Source organism: Canis lupus, chromosome 37, assembly GCF_011100685.1.
Source record: "Canis lupus familiaris isolate Mischka breed German Shepherd chromosome 37, alternate assembly UU_Cfam_GSD_1.0, whole genome shotgun sequence".
Taxonomy (NCBI): domain Eukaryota; kingdom Metazoa; phylum Chordata; class Mammalia; order Carnivora; family Canidae; genus Canis; species Canis lupus.
In genome coordinates, this window is record NC_049258.1 from 23,457,141 (window position 1) to 23,480,088 (window position 22,948).

General features: G+C 55.4%; 1 protein-coding gene across 1 annotated transcript; it reads right to left on the reverse strand.

The window, feature by feature from the left end:
- Window positions 1–1,180: 1,180 nt before the first annotated feature.
- IGFBP5 (insulin like growth factor binding protein 5) lies at window positions 1,181–22,948 on the reverse strand. The gene is made up of 4 exons (XM_038585694.1): window positions 21,802–22,948; window positions 8,035–8,264; window positions 7,059–7,178; window positions 1,181–5,908 (listed from the first exon to the last, which is right to left on the reverse strand). The coding sequence occupies exons 1-4, from the start codon at window positions 22,133–22,135 to the stop codon at window positions 5,777–5,779; spliced, it is 816 nt and encodes a 271-aa protein (XP_038441622.1). The 5' UTR covers window positions 22,136–22,948; the 3' UTR covers window positions 1,181–5,776.

Here is a 22,948-nt window from a genome sequence, read left to right on the forward strand (position 1 = left end):
CAGCAGAGGAGCGTGGTAGAGAGGGCCCAGCTGCGGCAGGCCCTAAGGGAGGAGCCGCGGGGAGAAGACGCCTGGGTCACCCCCATGTCCCCCAAAGCTCCCCTGCAGCATGTGGGTGACAGGAGGGTGAGCAGCTGCCGATGGAGAGGCCGGGAGACGGTCCCCGTGGCAGGTGGTGCCATGTGGCTGGACCAGCACGGCCTTCCTGAACGCTACTTTTCCTGAGGCCCCTCCTCAACCTCCCTGCAAAGGGAGGTGGGGAGACTCTGGACCCTTCTCTGTGCCTCCTAGAGCAGCCAGGCAGAGGCAAGGCCAAGGGGCCTGCTGCATCGTTGCCTTTGCTGCTGGGCGCTGGCTGAATGACGGCACGGCTCAAGGGCCTCGGGGAAGCGAGCTTCAGTGCCCTCGCAGAAGGAAGGGTGCCTGCCCGACGACAGGCCAAGCCCTTGCCAGGCTGGGGTGCTCCCAAGTACTCCACTGGCCACATGCCATGGAGCGGCGGGGGGATACAGGGGTCTGGGCTGGGCAGGGTGGGGAGGCCACCAACTCTGAGTACATGCTGTGCACGAGGCCCGGGAGGCCTCACAGGGTGCCGTCAGGGGACGCGTAAAGGGCAGTGTGCTGCTCTCACTCCCGCACAGGAAGGGGGCACGTGGGGATGGAGGGGCCCAGGTGGAAGGAAAGATGTGAAAGAATGTGGGGCAATGGCTGGAAGGTGGGACTCAGGGTCACTAGCCATTCTGTAGCTTTCTTCTTCACGGAGAAGAGACAGCTGGGGGCTGGGTAGGGGCGAGAGGTAGGATTCACCTTGGCCGGAGGCCCCTGGTGGTTAAGAGCTTATGAGGCCTTGGAATGAGCAACTGAGGAACAGTCTAGAAATGCCTTCCTGAAAATCCTCTCCAAGAAGGAGACCTGTCATGCACCGAAGGGTAGGTTAGGGCCCCTTGACTTAATTGCAAAAGGCCTGCGATTGCCCACTTGCTGCTCTAAGCCCCCTGTGGACACTACCTCACTGGACTTTTTTGAATGGTAGAGAAGGGGGCACCCAAGTCTGGATGGGAGGCCGGGTCTGGGGGCTCCCCTCTGGAGGGACAGGCCCCTTGTGCTCTGGAGGGTGGCCCGTGGGCCTCTCACCCTCCACCTGCCTTCCCTGGGCCCTTGGAGGACGCTGACGCAGGGCTAACTGAATGCATAACTTTATTAAATAAATGCTTTGTCATGACAAAAGACAAAGATCAAGGAGTAACATAAATTATAAGTTGAATAAATAGTATACAGCAATCTTCACTTTTTTAATAAAACGTGAGATCCTCTGGCTTTTTTTTTCTTTTTTTTTATTTCCTCAGGTACAAAATGCTAAACAGGAGGCGAGCCCCTCTGCATTCAGGTGATTTTTTTTCCCCGCTTTTTTTAAAAATTCTTTTCCCCACAAACTGGTTTTATTTGTCAATTTATTTTTTTTCATCCTCTTCACCAGTAAAGATTATGAGCGTTTATTAAAAAAAAAAAAAAAAAGTCGAAAACAAAACAAAGGGAGAGAATAGAGCTATGATATGTATGTACGTAACACTACAAAGAGCTACAGTAATATGTGCTGTGGTTATTGCTGTCTTCAAAAAAGAAAAAAAAAAACCGGTAGGCAACTCGGAATCTGAAGGAATCTTGTCTGACAACTGTCTATCCGTGTGGGCTACTGTGTGGTGGTGGTGGTGGTGGCGGTGGTGGCAGCGGTGGTGGTGGCGGCGACGGTGGCGGGAGATTCGGGACTCAGGCTGGTGGCCGGGGACCTGAGAAGGTGGCTGACGCTCCCCACCTTCCCTTTCCCCACCCAGAGGAGTTTGAGAGGGGGGCCAGGGTCTGTGAGGATGGCTAGACCATATAACTCCATTAGAAAACCCAGAAAGTATGTTTATAAAAAGAAACAAAAACCCAGGAGGAGAAAAAAAAAAAAAAAGTGGAGAAAAGTGCAAAAGGAAGTCTTGCACTTTAGTGGTTTTAAAAATAAAGACAGTACAACGCCCAGGTGGCTGGCTTGGCAAGTCCCCATCCCCTTGTGCCACCACTTCTCAAAATTTAGCCTCCTTTCTCCTGCAAACCACAAATGTCCTCTTTGAGACCCAGGGTTGCTTCTCGTGGGCTCACTTCCCTCTAAGGCCCCCGTGCACCGAGGCCCTCCCTGGTGCCAACAAGCCAGGTGTCGGGAGAGCGGTGGCCGGGCCCACCTGCCCGGGGGAGGCTGACCCTGCAGGATTCCCGGGGAGACCACTGAGATGGCGATGGGCAAATGAGCGAGGAGACAGGAGGTAGACCGCACGGGGCCGCCTGGGCCTCCCGTCCTCCCCTGTGGGGGTTGAATGTCTCCAGGCCTGTCTGTGTAGGCCTGGCTGTCTGAGAAACGTTCGAGCGTCACCCGTCCCAGATGCCCTGTTTGCCCAGGTGGGTAGGGAAGCTCTGGGGGAAGGAGGACGGGTCCTGGCGAGGCCTCCATCCGCGACCCGGCGGCAGTGGCAATGACAGGTAGTCGTCTCCCTGCCAGAGCGAGGCACAGGTCAGAGGGGATGGGAAGAGGCCTACTGTTGGGTGGGTGGGTGGGTGGGTGGGGGTGACATTTAGTCTTGAGGCCACAGAGAACTACAGAGCCTGAGGCCTCGAGGTGAAGCAACAGTAGCCCTCAGGCAGCCTGGAGTCAAGGAGATCCCGGGTCAGGATCCCCGCTGGCGGCGCTGCCCACCAGCCTTCCCTCCCGCCCTCCTGGCTCAGGGACGCTCCATCTCCGTCCTCCTCCTCGACTCCCTCCCCAGGCCAGGCCGCCCCCTTGGGAGGCTAGTCTCATCCCTCATCCGTCATGCAGGTCCTGCGTCGTCTAGGGAGTGGCCAGCTGACCGGAGTCACCCCTGCAAGCACTGGGCTCACAGGCTTGGGTGAGTCGCGGGAGCTCCGGAAACCCGAAGACTGCTGGGGTTCAAGCAGGCCCTACTCCCCCACCTCATGGCCGGCGGCAGGCTCCCCTTCAGAGTCCGGGACGCAGCAGGGGGAAAGGAGAGAGCCTCTCTCAGGAACCAGGTCCAGGTCTTGGGAGGGGTGTGCGGTGGGGGGTATGCAATTCCTGGCTCAGTCTTTTCTTAGGGGGAATGGCACCCCAGTATCCACTTGGCAGATCCCAGTTAGACGGCTGCTCAAGATGCGCAGAAAGGATGGGCAAACAGTAGAGTGAAGCGGGAAAGGTTTACAATACTGGCCTCAGACACGGAAATGTGAGTCGGGGGTTTGGGGAGAGAGTTGTGCAGAGAGATGGGGCGCACTGACGCGGCAGGTCGACTCAGTCCTCTCGGCCGCCATCCCCATCGGGCCCTTTGTCCTGTGGCAATCGACCGTCTCTCCTGTCCCAGCCAACTGTCCTGGGGTGGGGGGCGGTTAGGGAGGCAGGAATCCCCCCCCCGCACCCCAGCCCCAAGTCCCGTAGCTGCAAGTCTCCCACCAGCTGAAATGTGTCTGCTTCTCCGCTGGAGAAGTTGGGCGCTGGAGTGGTCCCCACGGCGTCACGCCATCAGGGAAGAGTGGAGAGAGCTGTGTCCACAGCGAGGAGGGGGCCCCTTCGCCGGTGTCCCAGCCCCCTCTCCCGGCAGGCTGGCTCCGTCCTCCGAGGACAGCCCCACGGGCGCCGGTTTGTTGAGAACGTCAGCGGGAATGGGAGTTTCCTTGGTTCCGAACCTGGCTCCTGAGGACAGCACCCTGCAGCATCCGCTCGTCCTGGGCCCTTGTCCCGTCCCCCGCCCCAGGGAGAGAGCCTGCGCCGGGCTGGCCGGAGGCGTTGAAGGGCTTGCAACAGTCTGCCACCTGTCCCTCACTGCAGAGCGGAGGTGGCCACCCGCGTGCACGGTCTTGTCCCTCCGAAGGCACGGCCGGTCTGTGCCGATCCCTGCTCCTGCCCAGCGGCAGGTGTCTAGAGCCCACCTAACGGTGCCCACCGTCCCCAGCGCCCAGGCCTGGAGCAAGCTCATTTCTCTCTGAGGAACTGCGCCCCCATTCTCTTCTTGCTGTCGTCTTGAGTCCCAAAGGCCTAGAGGATGGGGAGCCAGGCAATCGCGCTGGGCTTCGTCCCCCTTCCTGTTGCTTTGCTCCAGAGCTAGAAGGAGGCAGTCCCCCCTGGCCCTCCAGCCGGTCCCCCCTCTCCTGCTCCCCTTTTACCGGCTCCCCTGCGTTCACCCCGGCTCACGTCCCTCCCGCTCACGTCCCTCTTTCATTTCAGGCTCTCTCCTGCTCGGCCAGCGCGGAGGCCCAGCAAGGCCCTCAAAATGTCCAAATGCAGGCTTGGCCCGGACGGGAGAAAAAGGCTGGGCAGGACCAGTGGGTCACACTTGGCCCCGTTGTGCTTGTTTGGTGCAGGGTCCAGAGGCGGTGACTCCCGGAGGGTCTCAGGGCTAACAACGCCAGAGGCGCGGGGGGCGCGGGGGGCACGCCTCGGAGAGCCCTCGTCTACCCGGCTGGGTACCTGCGGACACACCTGCACACACCTGCACGCGGGAAGCCGGGAAAGAGTCTAACACCGTGGCCCACCGAGGGTTTGCGTCTGCCGCTCATGGGAGGCTGGCAAGATTGCAGTTATGGGTTGTGTCAGAAGAATATGGGTTTTCTCGGTTTTCCCAGAACGAGGAAGCTCCTCAGTGCACCCAGAGGAACTGCTTTGAAAAGTTAATGCAAACCTTCGAAGGAAAGGGAGGAAGAAAGCAAAATAGAAAGAACGTAGACGTATATGCCTTATACATGACTACATGGAGCCTCGTAGAGAAGTATGGACGAGGCCGCATCGATGTCAGCCTATCCTCCCCCAGAGGGGCCGTGCTCGGAGCGGAGGGAGCGCCGCGGGGGGCTCAAACCACCCGTGTCAGCGTGATCTGGTCACCCTGGGAGAGCAAGCCTCTCGGCTCCGGGGTGTGTCCTGCTTTCTAAAAGTCTGCACGGGGCCTGAAGTACGCACACCTACTTACTCTTGGTATTTCTGCGTAGGAAAACCTATCTATCTAACGGCACTCGGTTATGCAGTTGCTTTGTTTGGAGAGGAATGGAATGCATTTTAGTTTTCAGAAGTTTTGGGGAAGGAGAACCCTCTGCCGGGGGGAGAGGGGAGGAGGAGCGGGTTCAAGCCATGCAGCTTGCTGGCTGGCGGTGGAGATAGGTCAGGAGAGGCGCTGACCCCTCCGGTCTTTTCCCTTCTCCCCCCGCGACCAATCCAGACGGGAAAACCCCCAAGGGTGCCATCGGGTGCCACACCTTGGGCCATACCTTCCGGTGCCCAAACGTCTCCCAACTCAGGCCAGGGCTGGACACGACGACGGGCCGGTCCAGCCGTGGTCCCGGTGATCTTTCCCTTCCTGCCCACGTTCTTCTTTCCTTCTTCTTCGAAACGACACTCTGGTGTCTCCCTCTCTCCTCTACACGTGCACTTTCTTCCCTTCTCTCTCCTCTCTCGTGTTCCTCCTCTCTTCCCCTCCCTGTCCCTTCAACTTGCCTCAAAAAGAAAACCATTTTCAAGATTTTTCAAGGGGTGTGTGTGGGGGGGTCTCCTTAGCTGTCTGCATCTCTGCTGTTGCCGGTTTGAAAGTTGAGACCTTGCTAGCGATTCCGAGGTCCTCAGTTTCCTCAAATAGATAGATATATGATTTTTTTTTTCCCTTAAATGAGATGAAATGAGTGGCGTCCTGGGGTGGAGGGAGGTGCTGGCTGGAGTCGGGGCTGGGGATGGGATGGGGCGAGGGGAGGACGGGGAGGGGACGCGTCACTCAACGTTGCTGCTGTCGAAGGTGTGGCACTGAAAGTCCCCGTCGACATACTCCATGCCTGGCAGCTTCATCCCATACTTGTCCACGCACCAGCAGATGCCACGTTTGCGGCCACGGGAAGGCTTGCACTGGGGGAGGGGGGAAGGGAGAGGGACAGGCGGTGAGGGTGGCTGTCCCCCCGGAGGCTCTGCTCCTTGTCTTCCCTGCCCCAAGACAGACTGTGACCCCAAAACCATCGGGGTTCTGCTGTGCCCCCTGCACGGGGGTGGCCCTAGGGAAAATGCTCATGTAGACAGCCCGCCCTCCACTAGCTCTTACAACCTCTCTTTCACGCCACCCGTTCAGGGCCCTCCAGCTTGACAGTCTCCATATGGCTACGTGATCTGCTGAGGATGAGGTGACAGCGATGCTGCGGCTGCATCATCTGTACGGCTTTATCGGGTACCAGACGCTACTTAACACTTCCCACGGAGAAGGTCCTGTTCTAAGTGCCTTTACAAAGATGAATCCCTAATCCCTCATCACTGCGTAAGGATAACAGGTACGATGGTCGTTTTGCATCAGAGTCTGGGGGCAGAGACTTTAAATAAGGAGATAAGGAGGGCACAGCTCCTAAGTGGGAGAGCCAAGAATTGACTCAAGGCCGTCTGGCTCTTGACCCTCAACTTAGACGAGGGGCACCCTTAGGGAGCATCAGGGTCACCTGAGAGGGAACTTGTTAGGAATGCGAAATTCTCAGAGTCCACCCCCAAAACCCCAGGGTGGGGCTCCACAATTGGTGTTTTAACAAGCCCTCCAGGTAGTTCTGACGCCCCAGGATCCCGGAGATCCCAGGACCACTGGCCTAAGATAACGGGGTAACCGCTTGAATAGGCTAAGTATTAGCGCAGAAGTGTTGCCCAAAAGGGCAGCCTGGCTGGGAATGGGACGTAAATCATTTCACGTGGTTCCTGCGGAAAATTCGCTTGGAAGTCACTATCTGTGCGCATATATTTACGTGTGTGTGTTTATCAGAAAAGAATCTATACAACCTGCGACATGACACAGTGATAGAACGCTTGCTTTTTTGGTGAGTTCATGTAAATGAGGCGGATCACTAAAACTTAAGTAGGTCCGCACGGGAGGGAAGGGGGAAAGTCACGATTGAGGTACTTGCATGGATATCAGGGATTCAGGAAACACTATTGTTAACGGCACAAACCTTCAGCACTTGGAGGTGAAGGGTTTCTGGCAGCTGCCCCTTCAGGGGCCCCCTGAACATGGGAGCAGGGGACGTACCTGCTTTCTCTTGTAGAACCCTTTGCGGTCACAGTTGGGCAGGTACACGGCACGAGGCACCATGCGTGGGCTGGCTTTGAGCTCCTGCAGGGAAGCCTCCATGTGTCTGCGGCAGGGGCCCTGTGTGAAGACGGCAGGAGTGAGACCCATGGCAGGACCCAAGTGGAAAGCACCTTTCTGGGGACGCCTGGGGAGCTCAGCGGCTGAGCGTCTGCCTTTGGCTCAGGGCATGCTCCTGGGGTCCTGGGATCGAGTCCCGTATCGGGCCCCCCTATGGGAGCCTGCTTCTCCCTCTGCCTGTGTCTCTGCCTCTCTCTGTGCCTCTCTCATGAATAAGTAAAATCTTAAAAAAATAAAAATAAAAGAAAGAAAGAAAGAAGAAAGAAAGAAAGAAAGAAAGAAAGAAAGAAAGAAAGAAAGAAAGAAAGAAAGAAAGAAAGAAAGAAAGAAAAAGAAACCACCTGTCTGTGCAGAACGTGGGGCGCAGGGCACTGGGAGCTAAAGGGTCAGTGGAGAATTTTTTTCAATTAGTCGCTACCAGAGATCTCTCCTCCTTTGTGCCTGTCATGCACTCTGGGTATAGAAAAGTGTGCAAAACCAGCATCTGACCGGTCACGGGGCATACCGTCCCACTTTTCTTGCACAACCCCCGCCCTGCTCTGATTCAGTCTGGAGGTGGCCGTCCGCAGGTGCTCCGGGGAGCATGCTGCCCAGGTGAGGTCACCCCTGGCGCTTGAATGAGCGCCTTGAATGAGCACCGCCTCTATGCCCCGCTCGGGTAAGCCCTGAGTTCTGATAAATGGAAGCCGTGAGATGTCTCTGAATTCCATGCTAGGACTCACCTAAGCACTGGCTGCTGAAAATACTCATTTAGAAGCAGGGAAAAGTCAAAAGGCAGGGGTGGTGGTGGCAGAGGCGGCCTGGCAGGGATGCCGGTGGAGGCGGGGTGGGGGGTGGCAGTGTCCCTGTGACTCACCTGCTCAGATTCCTGTCTCATCTCGGGGGCAGAGATGACCCGGGGGTGGGCAGTGTTCTCGGCGCCCCCCACAAACTTGGACTGGGTCAGCTTCTTTCTGCGATCCTTCTTCACCGCCTCGGCCTTCAGCTCGGAGATGCGGGTGTGCTTGGGCCGGAAGATCTTGGGCGAGTAGGTCTCCTCTGCCATCTCGGAGGTGGTTGGCTCCTCGTGCTCACGGGAGTCTCTCTCTGCAGGAGAAGGAGGCGGAGGGTCAGCCTCTGGGGCCGTGCCAGAGCTTACCAGACTGGGGACAAGCAGGGGAAGAAGGAGGACATAGGGGTCCTCGCTGCTGGAAGTGCTGGGAAAGGCTGGCATGACTCGAGTCCAAAGGAGCAAATCTGGGAAGGCTTCATGGGGTGGCATGGGGTTGAAAAGGTCAGGCTGATAAATGAGGGCAAGTCTGACAGGGGGGAGAGGACATTCTGGGGGCAGGACGGGTGTGTGTGGGGGGACGTTGGTGGGACGTGGCCCGTGGGGGTGCTCAGTGCTGGTCGGGGACTTGCTTGCCTGCCACGGGGCTGGCTCTGTAGATGGGGCAGTGGCTGGATGGGGGCTGCCGTCTAAGAGCATGACCTGGAGATGCAGGCTGATGGGGGAAGGAAGGAAAGGCCAAGTCTGTCCCCGAGTGGGGCCTTCGTGCTTCCAGGACTGTTAGAGCTGAGATCCATTCAACTTGGAACCGGGGAGCAGGAGGGTTCTCGGGATCTAGACTAGCCGGGTGGTGAGGACCGTCATGAAGAGGAGGGGACCTGAGGGGGCCAGACAGGTGGGGCCTGGAGGATGGGTGGGGGGACCTGGAACCCCACGGCCCTGCCCCGGCTCCGGGCTGGCTCCGGGCTCTGGGCCCTGGGAGGCTGGAACGTAACCCAGCTCCAGGCCAAGAGAGGCCGACAGCTGGCGGGGGCTGGAGCAGTTATATATAGGAGAGACTTGGTGACAGTCTATACTTAGCTGACTTATGACCTTTAAAGAAGTAGGACTTTGTTCATTTATTTGTTGATCTGATAATTCCACCCCCCCGGCCTCCTTTCCATCTGCAGACTTCCAGTACATTCTTATCTCCCAGACACTCTTCTCTGGGCCCCTCTTCCTCCTCTCAGCTCCTTGACCTCGCCAGCCTTGGCAGACCCAGAGTGGGGAGGGCTTCATCACTCTTCCCAGGTGGGCAGGACGTGACCAGGATGCCCGCAGGGAGACCAGGTGCAAGGTGGGGGTGGGTAGGGGCGGGTCAGTCCTATCTTCACCGCCTCTTTTCAAATTTTAGAGAGAGAGAAAAATAGGGCTCCGGGGTGACCCCGGATAACTCAAATGAGGTGAAGGAAAATCTTGTTCTCCAGCCACTCCACTGTCACTGGGCTCTCCAGGAGCCACGATGACAAGGCCCTGGGATGGAGAATAGGAGTCCAAGGAGGTGGGGATGACGGGACACACAGGGAAGGAGAATCTTGGTGAAAAGACACTGTTTTGTGTCCCCAGGGGCAGGAACCCTCTTTCCAGGGGAAGTTCCGGGTGTGGGTTAAGGGAGGCATTTGGGGACCTGGCCTAACCTGGTCAGGATGGCAGGTGGCAGGAAGCACCTGAGCACCTGTTTGTCTCTTGGCTTGGGATTTGTCAAACTTAATTGAATAGGTATCCGGTCTTTAAGGCCCTGGCAGGGAAGTTTCCTGCCCTGAAGAAGCCTCCACAAGTTTGCAGTGTTTTGGGTGGTTAGCTGGCTTGGATATTTATCCACAGAGAGGAAGGGAGGTAGTCACTAGAGGGACACGATGCGGAGCGAGCAAATGGCAGAGATACGGGGAGGCATTCTCGGAGCAAAGTTCGGAGCCAGGTCCCCATCCCCCACTTTTGGTCTTTCCCTCCCTCTTCCCGCCTTGCCTGGACTCAGGGCTCTGACTCTATCAGATCTGCTGCGATCATTAATCAGCGTGGTGGGCGATCCACCTGGTAGGGGGAGGATACCGTCTAGGGTTAGCTGAAGGAGTGACGTTTGGAGTAAACCAACTTTTCTTGGTTGCGGGACAAGCTAGAATGGGGTGACGTGCAGGGGAGCAGTGGGGGGCTCTGTACAAACTGAAATGCTAGGGCTCTGTTATCTAGTACTGAGCCCGAACCCGAGGCTCAGGTCTTGGGGAGAGATGCGTGGAGAGGAAAAGCCAGCTGTGGGACGGAAGGTTGCTGAGCCCATCTTGCTGAGTGATCTGAGGCACTTCCCGCAACCTCTCTGGGCATCACCGAGCGCTCTGACCCTGAGAAAGCAGTTGACCACTGGGGTAGAAGAGAGGCAAGAGATGGCTGCCACTGAAAGGTTGGGAGCATTGGGGGGGGCATGGCCACCCCCTTCCCCTAATCAAGATCGTAAGCAGGTGAAGTGAGGAAAGGTGGGTGAGGGCACAGGTGGGAGGGTGGAGCAGCTCCAGCCTGGGCTGGAGGGCCAGCAGATTGGTGTGTGGCTGGGCTCCAGGAGTTGCCACTTCCGTGAGGGAGATCCAGGGAGCTGCTGACCTCCAGTGGCTGGAGCTGCACCAGCTCCTGGAAGCCTTCCAATGCACCGTCAGGTCCATGCCCCTGTGTCCAAGCAAGTACATGAACATATCTCAGGGTGCTCTTTCTAGCTCTTAAAAACACCAGAGATGGGGGTGCTGCCCCTCCTCCTCTGGCCACCTGTTGTGCCGGAGCCCCCCCGTCCCTCTGGTCAGAGAGTGTCATCCACCAGATGTGGTGTCCCCTCTCCCGGGGCTTCTCTCTCTAGCCTTGCTGGACACGGAGGCCTGCTGGCTCACGCCACTCCACATACCAACAGCTCTTCTCAAGACCCTTCATCTTTTAGGACCTTTTCTAAGAAATGCTATGGGCTGCCCTTAACCTTGACTCACTCCTCCTGGGACAGGGATGGGGCTATTAACAGTGGTTCAATAAGCTTGGGAGCAACTTTTCTTGGACCTTAGTCTTTTCCCCGAAAGTGTTCAAGGATGGCCTTGGGACTAAGCGCATGTTCATACTGGAAAACGATGTGGATTCCTGTATGTTCTTTAAGGAGCTCAAAGCACTTCTGCAGGGAGGCCTGGGTGGTTCGCCTCTGCCTTTGGCTCAGGTCATGATCCCGGGATCCTGGGACTGAGCTCCACGTCGGGCTCCCTACTCAGTGACAAGCCTGCTTCTCCCTCTCCCTCTGCCGCTCCCCCAGCTTGTGCTCTCTGGCTCTATCGCTCTGTCAAATAAATAAATAATATCTTAAAAGAGAGAAAAACCCTAAAAAGCAAAGCACTTCTGCAAACCTTCTCTCCTTCCCCGGCCATACCCTCCCTGGTTCACAGGCTTTTTTTTTGGCTGCTTCTGAAGGGCAGGCTTAAAGTTTTAATGTGTCTCCTGGTTTTTTGGTGCCACTTAACCCCATGGGACCTATTACTTGGGCAGCCAGGGCACTGGACTCTCAAAGATACCAGTCAGGGTCTCGTGGTCACTTGCAGGCTCCAGAGACAACGGAAACTCAGCACAGAGTCAGTGCGGAGCTACAAAGATGAAAAGGCTGGAGAGTAAGACGGGGGGTTGGAATGCCAGGGCCCGCTAGCCCTCCTCAGCTGCTTCCTGGCCAAGTCATAAATAGGCTTTCAGTTTGGGAAGGGCTTCAGTTTTAGCTAAGACAAGCAGGCACACGCACACTGGCGGTTCCTGTGCTCATTCATGGAGAGAAAATGGACCAAGGTTGCAGAGGGGATTTAGGTGGGATGAAAGGGAGGACTTCCCGAACTGTGGAACAGCAAAGGAACTACCAAGTGCAGGGGGTTCTCGAAGCTGTTCCACAAACAGGCCAGTACCTCCACATGGCCGGTAGGTGGCGGAGGAGACTCATGGCTGCACAGCAGGTCCCCGGTGCTTATTTCCAGGGACCTCAAGGCACTTTTAAGATCTGAGATTTGTGTGCTGCCCTCCTCGACTTCTGTGACAGCTACCCAAATCCTCTCCTTCCCTCTGTGTGTCTGCAGATGCATTTCAGGAGTCAGGGCGATGGACAGGTGAGGACTAGAAAAAACAAAAAACCCATGTATGGGGAGGGTGAAGGCAGCTGTGAGAGCTGGAGGCTCATGGAGGGACAAGGCTGACCTGTGCATCTGTGCATAGCCCCCTACTGCTTCTCTCGTCTGCAGCTGAAAAGTGATCTGGGGACGAGGGGACCCCTTCGAGGGCCTCCTTGCCCTTGTCTCCATGTCCTTCTGAAAGGATTCTACAGCAGCTGGAAAATGGAGAATGCTCAGTATTGTTCCCTCCTCCAAGGGGCAATGGAGGCAGGGCCCGTTAATCCCTCAATCTCATCCAATGGCCAAGGGAGCAGGGGCTGTCACATGGTCCTTATGGGTGCCTTTCCTGATGGGCGGGTTCTGAGTCTGGCCTGCCTCCCCACAGGCTCTCTGATGGCCCCTGTCCCTGCCCCGTCATGGGGGCCAATGCAGTTCCTCCTTCATTCATAAGGGGGTTCTGCGTCCTGCTGCTGCGCCAGCACCCACGGAGGCACACTCAGGTACACGGCCCTTCCTATGGCAACATGAACACCTGCTGGAGGACTACGCCATTATCACGTCCCAGCAAACACAGAGGGTGTCTGGCTGGAGGCCCAGCGGCTCTGGATCCAGAGCCATCGTAGGGTGGGCAGCGCTACCACAGCACAGCGGACAATGCCCGAAGCGGGCCCATGCTCTTAAGAAGCCTTCCGATTCCATCCTGCTCCATGGACTGTGATGGAGATGTTAGGGACCTGCTGCTCCCTGCAATCTATCTCCCCATGCTGGTCATGCCTTGGCCCCACTAGCACCCTGGGCCCAGGCTGGTGGTAATTTCCCACTCTATCTTAATCTCATCATCAGACTTCAAACAGAGTGGCCCAGATACTGCCTCTTTGCTTACGGAAATTGAAGAAACCGAGGCATAACTTGGACTTCACAGCTCAGGAAGACTGTGGGGCTTGGCCAGGCCACCTGGACCTGGGGAGAGGAAAGTCTCTTTTTGTAGCCAGGAGACAAGATGGGTTTGCCCAGAATCTCTCTACAAGTAATGAAAAGGGGAGCTGGGTTTCCTCTGGCTCTCACTCTAACTCCTTCTGTGGAATTTAAAAAGTAAGCTTCTTAAGAGCGGAGCCCGGTCATCTATGTCCACCTCTCCATCAGATGGCATTCAGTATATAAGCTGTAAATGGAGAGATGCACAGATTTCTTCAAGAGATGAAGAGAAGCGGGTCAAGAAGCGGGCCTGTAACATAAAGTCGGGCATGTTACGGTTCCACGGATGCCGCGAGAGGTCACCTCACCCTGCCCCTTGCCTTGAAGCCCTGGAGCTGCTGCAGAGGGAGCCGGGAAGCCGAGTAACAGGACCAAGTACGGCTCCCCTGGATTTCCTGGGCTTCTTTGATCTAAAGTCGTGCTCTCCGATATAGCACTCAAGAGTCACATGTGGCCACTTAAATGAATAAATATTAAATCGAATTACAAGTGGAGCTCCTCGGTTGCTCTATCCACTTTTCAAGGACCCGTAGCCCCAGCAGTGAGTGGCTGCTGCGGTGGACAACACAGATGCAGAGCATTTTCATCACTGCAGAAAGTCCTCCTGGACAGCGGGCCTGAGGGCACTGATCCACCCCTGGCCGTGGCCGGATGCCTGCACCCCCTCCCCACTTTGCCCTGTTTCCCCGCCAACCTGCCTCCCCCTGCTCTTTGCCAGGACATGCAGCTTATGGGGCAATGATGGATCGGCGGCTCACTGTTTAAAAAAACTGTGAAACGCGTTTCAATCTCCTGAAGTCTGACCGTTTCCCAGCCGTGGATGCCAAATGAATCAATGACACCGCGTGTGCATGCCTTTGCATAAAGAGAACGGGCCCAGGGCGATCGGGAGGGGCTGCCGGGCCTTCCAGGGGAACTGCCTCCTCTTAGCCATTCCAGTCCTGGCCAGTGTGTGCTTTGTCCCAGCCTCTCTTGGAAGACACTGTTTTCTTTTCCTCTGTGGTCAGTAACAGGCCTGCATGTTCTGGGCTCTTTTTAACACGAATTATGGGCTGGGAAGCAAAGGAGCGCTGTCTTTTCAAGAGGAAAACAAATCCAAATAACCATCATCCTGAGGAACAGTTGCAAGAAGACACTGGAGAAGGAAGAGGTGTGACTCGGGGTGAGTGGTGGAGGCGGGGAGCAGGTTCAGAGAATCAGTGACTGGACAGTGAGGACAGGAGACCTACCCTGCTGAGCTCCTCTACAGCCCCCACCCCATTCCAGACCAGGAAACTAATGTAGTTGGGTGCTCTAAACCAACACCAAAGTTGGCCAATGTGGGCACACAACATCTCTATCCTAAATAGAGAATTGGTGACATCATATCGCATGGTGGGTGAACAGAGTAAGAGTTGGAGTACCAGGAAGTCTGATTGCCAGCCCCAGCTGAGAGGAACCAGTCCCCACCTAGAGGGTTCCCTCCAGAAGCATCCCCCGTCTAATGGCATTACTTCATGCTGCGTTAGGCATGAGGTCTCGTTCCAAAAGATGGAGAGAGAAAAGGTGACCCACTGCCCTTAATGGCGTAGACCTGGCTGCTGTCAAGTTGGTGACATTCCTCCAGAATGAAAGGCGAGGCTCTCACTCATGCATCTCCCATTGTCCTGGGACCAGAGGTAAAGGCAGAATTCCCCCCATTCTTTTCCCCCTAGGGCCAAAGTAGGTGAGGGCTGCGCTTTCAGTACACATTTCTTGATCCCTGGGAGACAGTTGGTGATAAATTTGCACGTTAGAAATACACACTTATGTCCAGCTCCCCAGATAAGGTTCCCTGGCTGGGTTTCTCTAGAGCTGGGGAAAGTACAGCGTGCTCAGGAGAAACATCTGTGTCTGTTTCCCACATACACCCTAAACCAGAAGGGAATGGAGGGGGCTTGGTGGGAAGCAGCCTTCTGAATGGAGAAGGGGGAGAGGGAGAGGAAGCACTTGGCCATTTCTCTGACCTGGCTACACTTCCACTCATGACTCATCACAGTCCATTCAGAACATTACAATTAGGCAGCCACATTCCCTGAGAACAGTCCTGGGTGACCAGAAGGGGGTGGCAGGGAGCAGGCAACTAGATCTTTCCCTAGGTTCCCTAAGAAAAGAGAGCTGCTGGGGGTCAAACAAGAGTCCTGTGGTGTCTGGAAGAGTCCAAATTCAGACTCTTCCTGTTGGACTCTTTGGGGCAGAAGGAGAGAATGCAGAGATATTATTTCCCTTCTCAGGTCGGGGAGGGGCTTGCTAGTGGCTTCCACACTTTCCAGTTAGGCGGCCACTAGCCACACGTAGCTATTAAAGCTTGAAATGTGGCTAAAGGGGCCGAATTAAAAATTTTATTTCATTTAGGGCCACCTGCGTGGCTCAGTCTGTTGAGCATCCGACTCTCGATTTCGGCTCAGGTCATGATCTCAGGGTGCTGGGATGGAGCCCCGAGTCGGGCTCACGCTGGGTGTGGCTCCTGCTTAGGATTCCCTCTCTCCTTTTCTCTCTGCCCCCCCCCACTCTAAAGAAAGTTATTTCATTTTAATTGATTTGAATTTTAAAACTAATACTCAGTGTGGTGATCAGAAACTTTTTGAGTATGTTTGGAATGACTCAGGTATATGAATCCAGTTTTTCGACTGTAAACTTTTTTACAAAACTTAAATATATAAATCGAGTATTTTTAATGAAAATTTAGTGTCCAAACTGGGATGCGCTGTCCATGCAAATCATACCTCAGATTTCAAAGACTTTAATATGAAAGAAAGAACGTAAAATATCTCATTATAACTGCTGGAGTATATGTAGAAATGATAATATTGTGGATACATTGAATTGAAATATATGCTTAAAATTAATTTCACCTGTTTCTCTTGGCCTTGTTAAAAAGTATGGTTACGAGAAGATTTGAAATCACGTGTGTGGCTCGTATGCAGTTTCAGCTGGCCCGGGCTGTTCTAAAGCATCTGGGACGAGAGTCATCTTCAGTGGTGTGACAAAGAGACAGTGGAGCATACTCAGTTCAGCTGTGATGGCAGGACCTAAATGGTTCGGGATAACCAGAGCCCACCTAAAACATCTGTGCGAACCAGCAAAGGTCAAAGGAAGCCAGGTTCTGAGTGCAAATTCGGTCTGGGTCTTGCCTCAGGATTTGGCTAGGGAAAGCCCATGTCTGATGGTTGAGGTTGAGGGATGAAAAATGAGGTAACTAACCTATTTATATTAAAATTTCCCCCAGGGTGCACTTGACAGGTCTAACCTCTTGGGAAGAGGTCGTTAACTTATCTGCCTCCTTCTTAAGAATCCCCCAAGAGAGGAGCAGCCGCAGCTCCAGGATGTGTTAGCCTGGCTCTCCGAAATGCCTCAGATTCATCTGAGGCCCCCAGGTGTAATCAGGAGGCTCCACTCCCATCCTTTGGAAAGATCGCTGATAGACCTGCCCATGTTCCAAAACCTGGTGACTCTCTGGCTGTCTTCCTTATCAACCCTTAGGGCGTGTGGTTTTTCTCTCCTGCTCTCACGCTGCCCCACTGGAGGAGCTGGGGTCTCCTCATCTTGGCTCGCCTGACTCCATGAAAGGCCTGTGCAGGTAGAGGCTGCTTGCCAAGGAAAGCTGGCCGCTTAGGGGCCATGTTCTCCTTCCATACTGTAGGCTGCCACACAGCCAAGGGGAAGCGAGGGCCTGCCTGCCTTCCCAGATCAGGAGAGCACCCCGTAGTTCAGGAAAGGAGGTTTAGTCCACGGCCCCAAGGCCAGGGCTCAGCACTGCTCCTTTCCACCCCGGCCTAGGCCAGTCTTGTTTCCAAGACCATGGAGAAAAAGGGAGACAATGGAGTGTGGTTGAAAATAAAAGCTGGGGGTAGGGGGACTGCATTCTCCACTTTAGAGCCAGTTCACTTCTTACCTTAAAACAGAGCAGTCCCCCCGCCCAGTTCATCTTCACAAGCCCCACTATGGGAAGACAATGTTGGGCCATATTTGCTGAAGGCCTCATGGTAAGTTAGGCCAGGCTTTGGTGAGAGCCCTAGTGACTAGTCTAGAAAGCCCAGAAGAGCGGAATGGGTATAGAATCAATAGGACTGTCAGACTGAGTTCCATCTAGTCCTGGCTCTGTCACTAACCCTGCACTCCCTGCCTTGGTGTTCTCATCTGTGAAATTACTGTTTTGAGTACTAAGATCTATGGGTTGTTTCCAGCATTAGCACTCTTTGGCCAGTACCTAGACCATTCGTGGGGAGACACTAGGACCAAGCTAAGCCAAATGGCCAGGTAGGAAATGTCACTTTATCTCCCATAGAAGTTTGCAATAATTCCTCTGGATTTATATTAAAAAAAAAAAAAGGCATCACAATAGAAATTGGAAACAAAAGTGGGGGGATCCTCTGGATAGAGGGCAGTGGGAAATAGAAGCTTAGAACTGGCTTCTTTATTTTTGCAAATAGGTAATGAATCTTATTGTTTTGGAAAACAAAATCCAGACTGTAATTTAAGGATGGCCTCCGGGGATTGTATCTTTGGGACCAACTATAGTAAAAATGCGAAACAAAAACTCAAACAAAATCCCTCCAAATTGCCTCTTCGTCTCTCACCACACCCATTCTCCCATCTTCTTCACTTCTACTCCCTGTTGATCCCTCACTGGTACCTGGTCTGTACATGGAGTCCTTCCAGTTTCTGGATGTAGGAGGCTTGGAGTGTGCGGATCCATTCTTCGAAGTTCTATGTTCTACGCATTAAATAACCCAAAGTTTCAAAGGCATTGCTCAGGTACAAAGTCAAAGCTTTAGGCAAAAATTACCCTCCTTTCCTGCTAGCCACCTCCCCCCACCTCCCATCCCTTTTAAGGGGACTGGGGCTTCTGTGGGATTCCTACTCCCATGCCCTTTGCTGTAACCCCCATGGTGACCTCTGCCTCCTAGGTCAGCCCAGTCCTCTCTCTGCAGCTGCAAGTCCACCTGTCTGCTCAAATCCAACCCAAGCCTAAGCACTAACTGGCAGCTGCTCTGACTTAAAACTCAAGCCCTCAGGGAATGCCGTCAAGCTAGGGGATGGAGAAGTGGGGGGTGGGGGGGTGGGGTCAGAAGGAGGGATAAGAAAAGAGAAATATGGAAAGAAAATGAGTTCTCACTGTGGCCAACTGTCTTTGCTCTTCCAGTCTGAGCTGACACAGCAGAAAGAGGGGGCGGGAGGCAAGAAAAGTCAAGTTAAAAGCACCGTCTCTCATCTTCCCGGCTCCCATTTTGGTTGGCTCAGGGCACAGCCAGCCTCTCAAAGGCTTATTTCAAAGGGAGGGGGTGCGAGTGGGAAAGGAATCTGGCTCCTTTGGTTTTCCATGATCTTGTTCAACCCAGACACAAATTTGGCCAATAAACCGAACTCTGGGACTTGACTTCAACATGGCATTTGGACCAGGCTTGGAGTGGAAGCCAGGGTGATGGACGCCAAACCCCTCAGAGATGCAAAGGCCAAATTCATTTTTATTTAGGTAATATTTTTTTTCGTTCCCAGAGCATACTTTCTGTCCACTCTCTCTTATTTCTCAATGACAGAATGGAAACGCAGAACCCATTTCTCCCTGTATCCCAAGCTTAATGTCTCACGGGCTCAAGGGAGATCTCCTAGAACCAGGCCAGGGCCCTTCTCCCAACAATGCCCAAGCAAAGCCTGGTGTGTCCTTGCCTCCATCCAGCTCACCGGTATTTATTGAGTTTGGCTCAATAAAGAACTCCTGTCTCCCGCCTCCCTCCAGCCTCACACACACTGCCCTCTGTTTCTATATCTATCTTTGCCCCAGAACTGGCCAAAATAAAATGCAGGGCCCAGCGGGCTCCCAGCACCCAGTTCTCGGGCAGACTGGCTCTCTGGTTGCTCAGCAACGCGCCCAGCAAAACACCAGTCTCCGCCTGCCCGCCCTCAGCTCTTCCTCCAGCAGCTTTGGCTGCCTGCCACCTCACTCTCCTCAGCTCCCCATTCCGGATTCGAGAAATGCACTTTTTTTCTTTTGCTTAAAAAAAGATATGTATCTATATCTTTCTGTGCGCACATATCTTTTGGTGTGTGTGTGTGTGTGAGTGTGTGTGTGTGTATGCATCCATCATCTCTACCTGTATCTCTACCTGTATGGCAACCACAGGAGGGAGAGGCAAATCCAGGTTCTCACTGCCCACCTTGGTAGGGATGATACGGTGCTGGGGTGTTGGGGAGCAGGATTTTTGGCCAAGGGAGCTGACACCTTCCTCCCTGTCTCTGTTGACTTCCCTCTCTTTATGGAACCTCTCTGCGCCATCTCCAACTTTTTGGGGGACCCCCTCAACGGTTGCAAAAAGCTAGAGCCAGGAGCGCCCACTACCACCCTATCTTCCAGGAGGAAGGAGTCCCCGAAGCCATCCTGCAACCGTGCTCCGTTGGCACCTGCCAGAGGCCGGGTGGAGTCGCCAAGAAAGTCGGGGTGGGGCGGGGAGGCAGCCACGGGTTCCCCAGGAGGCGGCCAGAAGGTAGGGGTTGAGGAACAGGCTGCAGAGAAGTCTGAAAGGCATCTTGCTTGGGACAAAAGCCGGTGTCTTTGTGTGTCTCTGTGTGTATTACGTTCAACTGGAAAGTTGGATGATGAGCCAATTTGCTCTTCCAAGCGGTAGCGCGCGTGCGTGCGAGCGCCCTGCGCGCACACCCTCCGCACCAACCACATCACACCAACCACACGGTTGGGCAAATACAAGCGAGGCCAGAGCGGCTGAGTGATACCTTGCATACTTTCTTTGTGACCGGATTATTACCCAGAGCGCCCGCTTCCAAGCCAGGAAATCAATTCATACCTTTTCTCCCCCAGGCGCTAAGCTTTTCCAAATCCACATCCCCCAGGATGAGCGCGGCCAGGACCGCCTTTGAAAAGTGGCTCTTAATAAAAATAACTCCACAAACCCGGCCCCTCGGGCCTCCGGGGCCTGCGCGTTGCACTCTGTTCCTTTTTTTTTTTTTTTTGCAGGCTGCAATCCGGGGGAGGACTGGCTCTCGCAAAGTGGAGGGGCTGCCGGGGGCGGCCGGGGGGCGGCCGGCAAACCCTGCGAGGCTTGCGGGGTTCCAGGGTGAGCCCGGGAAAGTCCTGCTGCTTTGCAAGCGCTTCCGCACTCCTATCCTACACGATCGTGTCTGTAGCTGGCAGTTAGGAAAACCCAAGTCGGGGCGCCCTAATGGACGGGATGGGGGCTGGGAAGAGGGACATTGTCCCAGTAAGAAGCTACACAGAAAAAAGAAAAAATTTTTTTAGCTAAGTTTTAACCCCCTTCGGAGAGGATCAATAACCAGGTTGGTTATTCATTGGTTAAGAACCCAGATCTTTGTGCACAGCTCCTTAGATCAAAAAAAAAAAAAAAAAAAAAGACGGGAGATCAGGTAAGCGCCAAAGAAAACCCAGGCTAAGGAGGGGGGCAGAACCGTTCTGATTTAAAAAAAAAAAAAAAAAAAAAAAAGAACCGTTCTGATTGAACAGGCAGCTCATCCAACGTTTTAAACCTTAGGCTCCAGACTGAGAACTGGGGGGCGGGGCCGCGAGGGGCGGGGCCACAGTGGGGCGGGGCTACTCGGAGGAGGGCGCGGCTCCCGGAGCGTGGCTTTCCCGTCTCCGCCCAGTAGATTTTGCATTCTGCGTTTCCAGGGGCCTCTTGCATTTACACCACACCCACTTGTGATCCGGTTTGATGGATTGAGGTGGTGGTGGTGGGGGGGGGGGGGGGCTGGGGGGGCGCGGGGTGGGGGACAGATGAGCCCTGGCGGGGAAGTGGTGATGCCTGAGTCTCACATCCCTCCTTGCCCCCATATCCACCTTTCTTCCCAGGTAAAATCTGAACTGGGGCGGGGGGGGTGGGGGGGAAACAAGGAATTCGATTCAGGGACGAATACTCAGCATTATTGGATCAGAAACCCTTCTTTCCCCTCCCCCCTCCGCCCCCCGCCGACCCCCCACCTCCCCACCGCTGCAGCCCAGCGTGCCAAAGTCATTTTTCCCTTCTCGGGAGGAAAAAAGGTATTTTGCATTTTAATAATGTCTTACCACGTACCGCAAACCATCACACCAAGTCTAGAGCACTGGGTGTGCGCGGGGAGGGGCATCGGAGCCCCCCCGGCCCCCCCGGCCCCCCCGCCCCCGGCTTAGCTCCCCAGCGCCCGAGCGCGCGCGCGGGGGGTGTGCAGGGGCGGAGGGAAGGGAGCCCCGGGACCGGCCGGCAGGGGGGCGGGGGCGCGGGCGGGGGCGCAGGTGGGATTACCGCGGAGGGCCGGTGCCGCCTCTCTCTCCAGGTCCCCAGTTAAAGCAATATTTTAACAAAAGAGATTTTTCTTTTTTTTCTTTTTTTTTTTCCAAGTTCGAAAGAACCCGTGTTGGGTGGGTGGCGGAGGGAGTCTGTAGGGTAACAGGCGCCTTCTCAGACTGGGAGCTGAGCACCTGGGGGTTTGCACCGGGACGCCGACTGCAGCTCGGGGGCAGGATTCAGACGGGGGGGGGGGGGCGGGGGGGGGGAAGGAGCGAAGGCTCGGGGGGCTCGGCTGGGGGCGCGGCGCGGGGTAGCCGGGTCCGCCAGGCTCCGATTCCGAGGGGCCAGGACCGTGCCCACCCTCCTCCCGGGCTCCACCCCGGCGCCAAGCCGCTTGCGGGGCCGAGCGCGCGGGGCCGGCCGTCCCGCGTCCCCGGCCGAGCGCCGCGCAACCCGACCGGCACACCGAGCGCGCTCACCGATCTTGGCTTGCTCGCGGTAGCTCTTCTCGTTGAGGCAAACCCCGCGGCCGTGCAGCAGGGCGTGCAGCGGCTTCTCCTCGTCCTGCCGGGGGAGGCAGCGCAGCCCCTGGGCGCAGCGCTCCGTGTAGACGCCGCACGACTGCCCCTCGGCCAGGGCGCAAGTCATGCAGCAACCGCAGCCGGGCTCTTTGACCAGCTCGCAGCCCAGGGGGCTGGGGGGGCACATGGAGAGGGCTTTCTCGTCGCAGGGCTCGCAGTGCACGAAGGAGCCCAGGCCCTGGGCCGGCCCCGCACAGGAGGCCAGCAGCAGGAGGACCGCGGTGAGCACCATCTTCTCCGAGTCTTCCCCTTTACCTTGGGGCGGGGCACGAGAGCGAGAGTGTGGGGAGAAAGGGGCCAGGAGGGCGCCCGGAGAAATTAAAAAAATGTTTTTTTTTCTGGCAGGTAGAGCAGGTGCCCTCCCCCAGACAATTGCAAAATGTGGGGAGAGATGGAGGGCTGAGGTGCCTGCAAGCGAGTCCCAGTTGCAAGGATTAAAGGACTTGCAACAGGTTGGGGGAAAAAGAGCAGCGCCAGGTGCACGCGGAGGGAGTGGAGGCCAGAGAAACAACCCCCCCGGCCAGACCTGCTCAGAATTACAGGGAGGAAAAAGCCAAAAATTGTTCACCCCAAAGAAACCGCCGAAATAATGAGCTTGGAGGCTGTGGAGGAGAAGGGGGTGGGGGCGGGGGGGAGCAAAATGGGTTTGTCTTCAAAAATTTGGTTTAAGACCTAAAATGCACCCTGCCCCTAGTTCCTAACCTTCAGCTGCCTGCAGCGCGCGGCTGCCGCGGAACAGGTAAGAGGCGGCGGCGGTGGCCGCGAGGGTGGGGGAAGATGTTGAAATCAAGAAATTAAAAAAAAAAAAAAAAAAAAGCCCCCAATCCAAACCCCTAACACCTCTCTGCTCCCGCTGTGCCACCACCTCTTGGAAATTCGCAGGTTCTGCGTGAAGCTCGAAGAAGGGTGCAAACGGAAGAGGGGGTAATTAAAAGGAGCAAAAAAAAAAAAAAAAAAAAAAAAAAAAGAGAGAGAGAGAGAGAGAGAGAGAGAGAGAGAAAACCCCACACCGGTTTGCTCCTCTTTCCTAGCTCTTTCCCCCGGC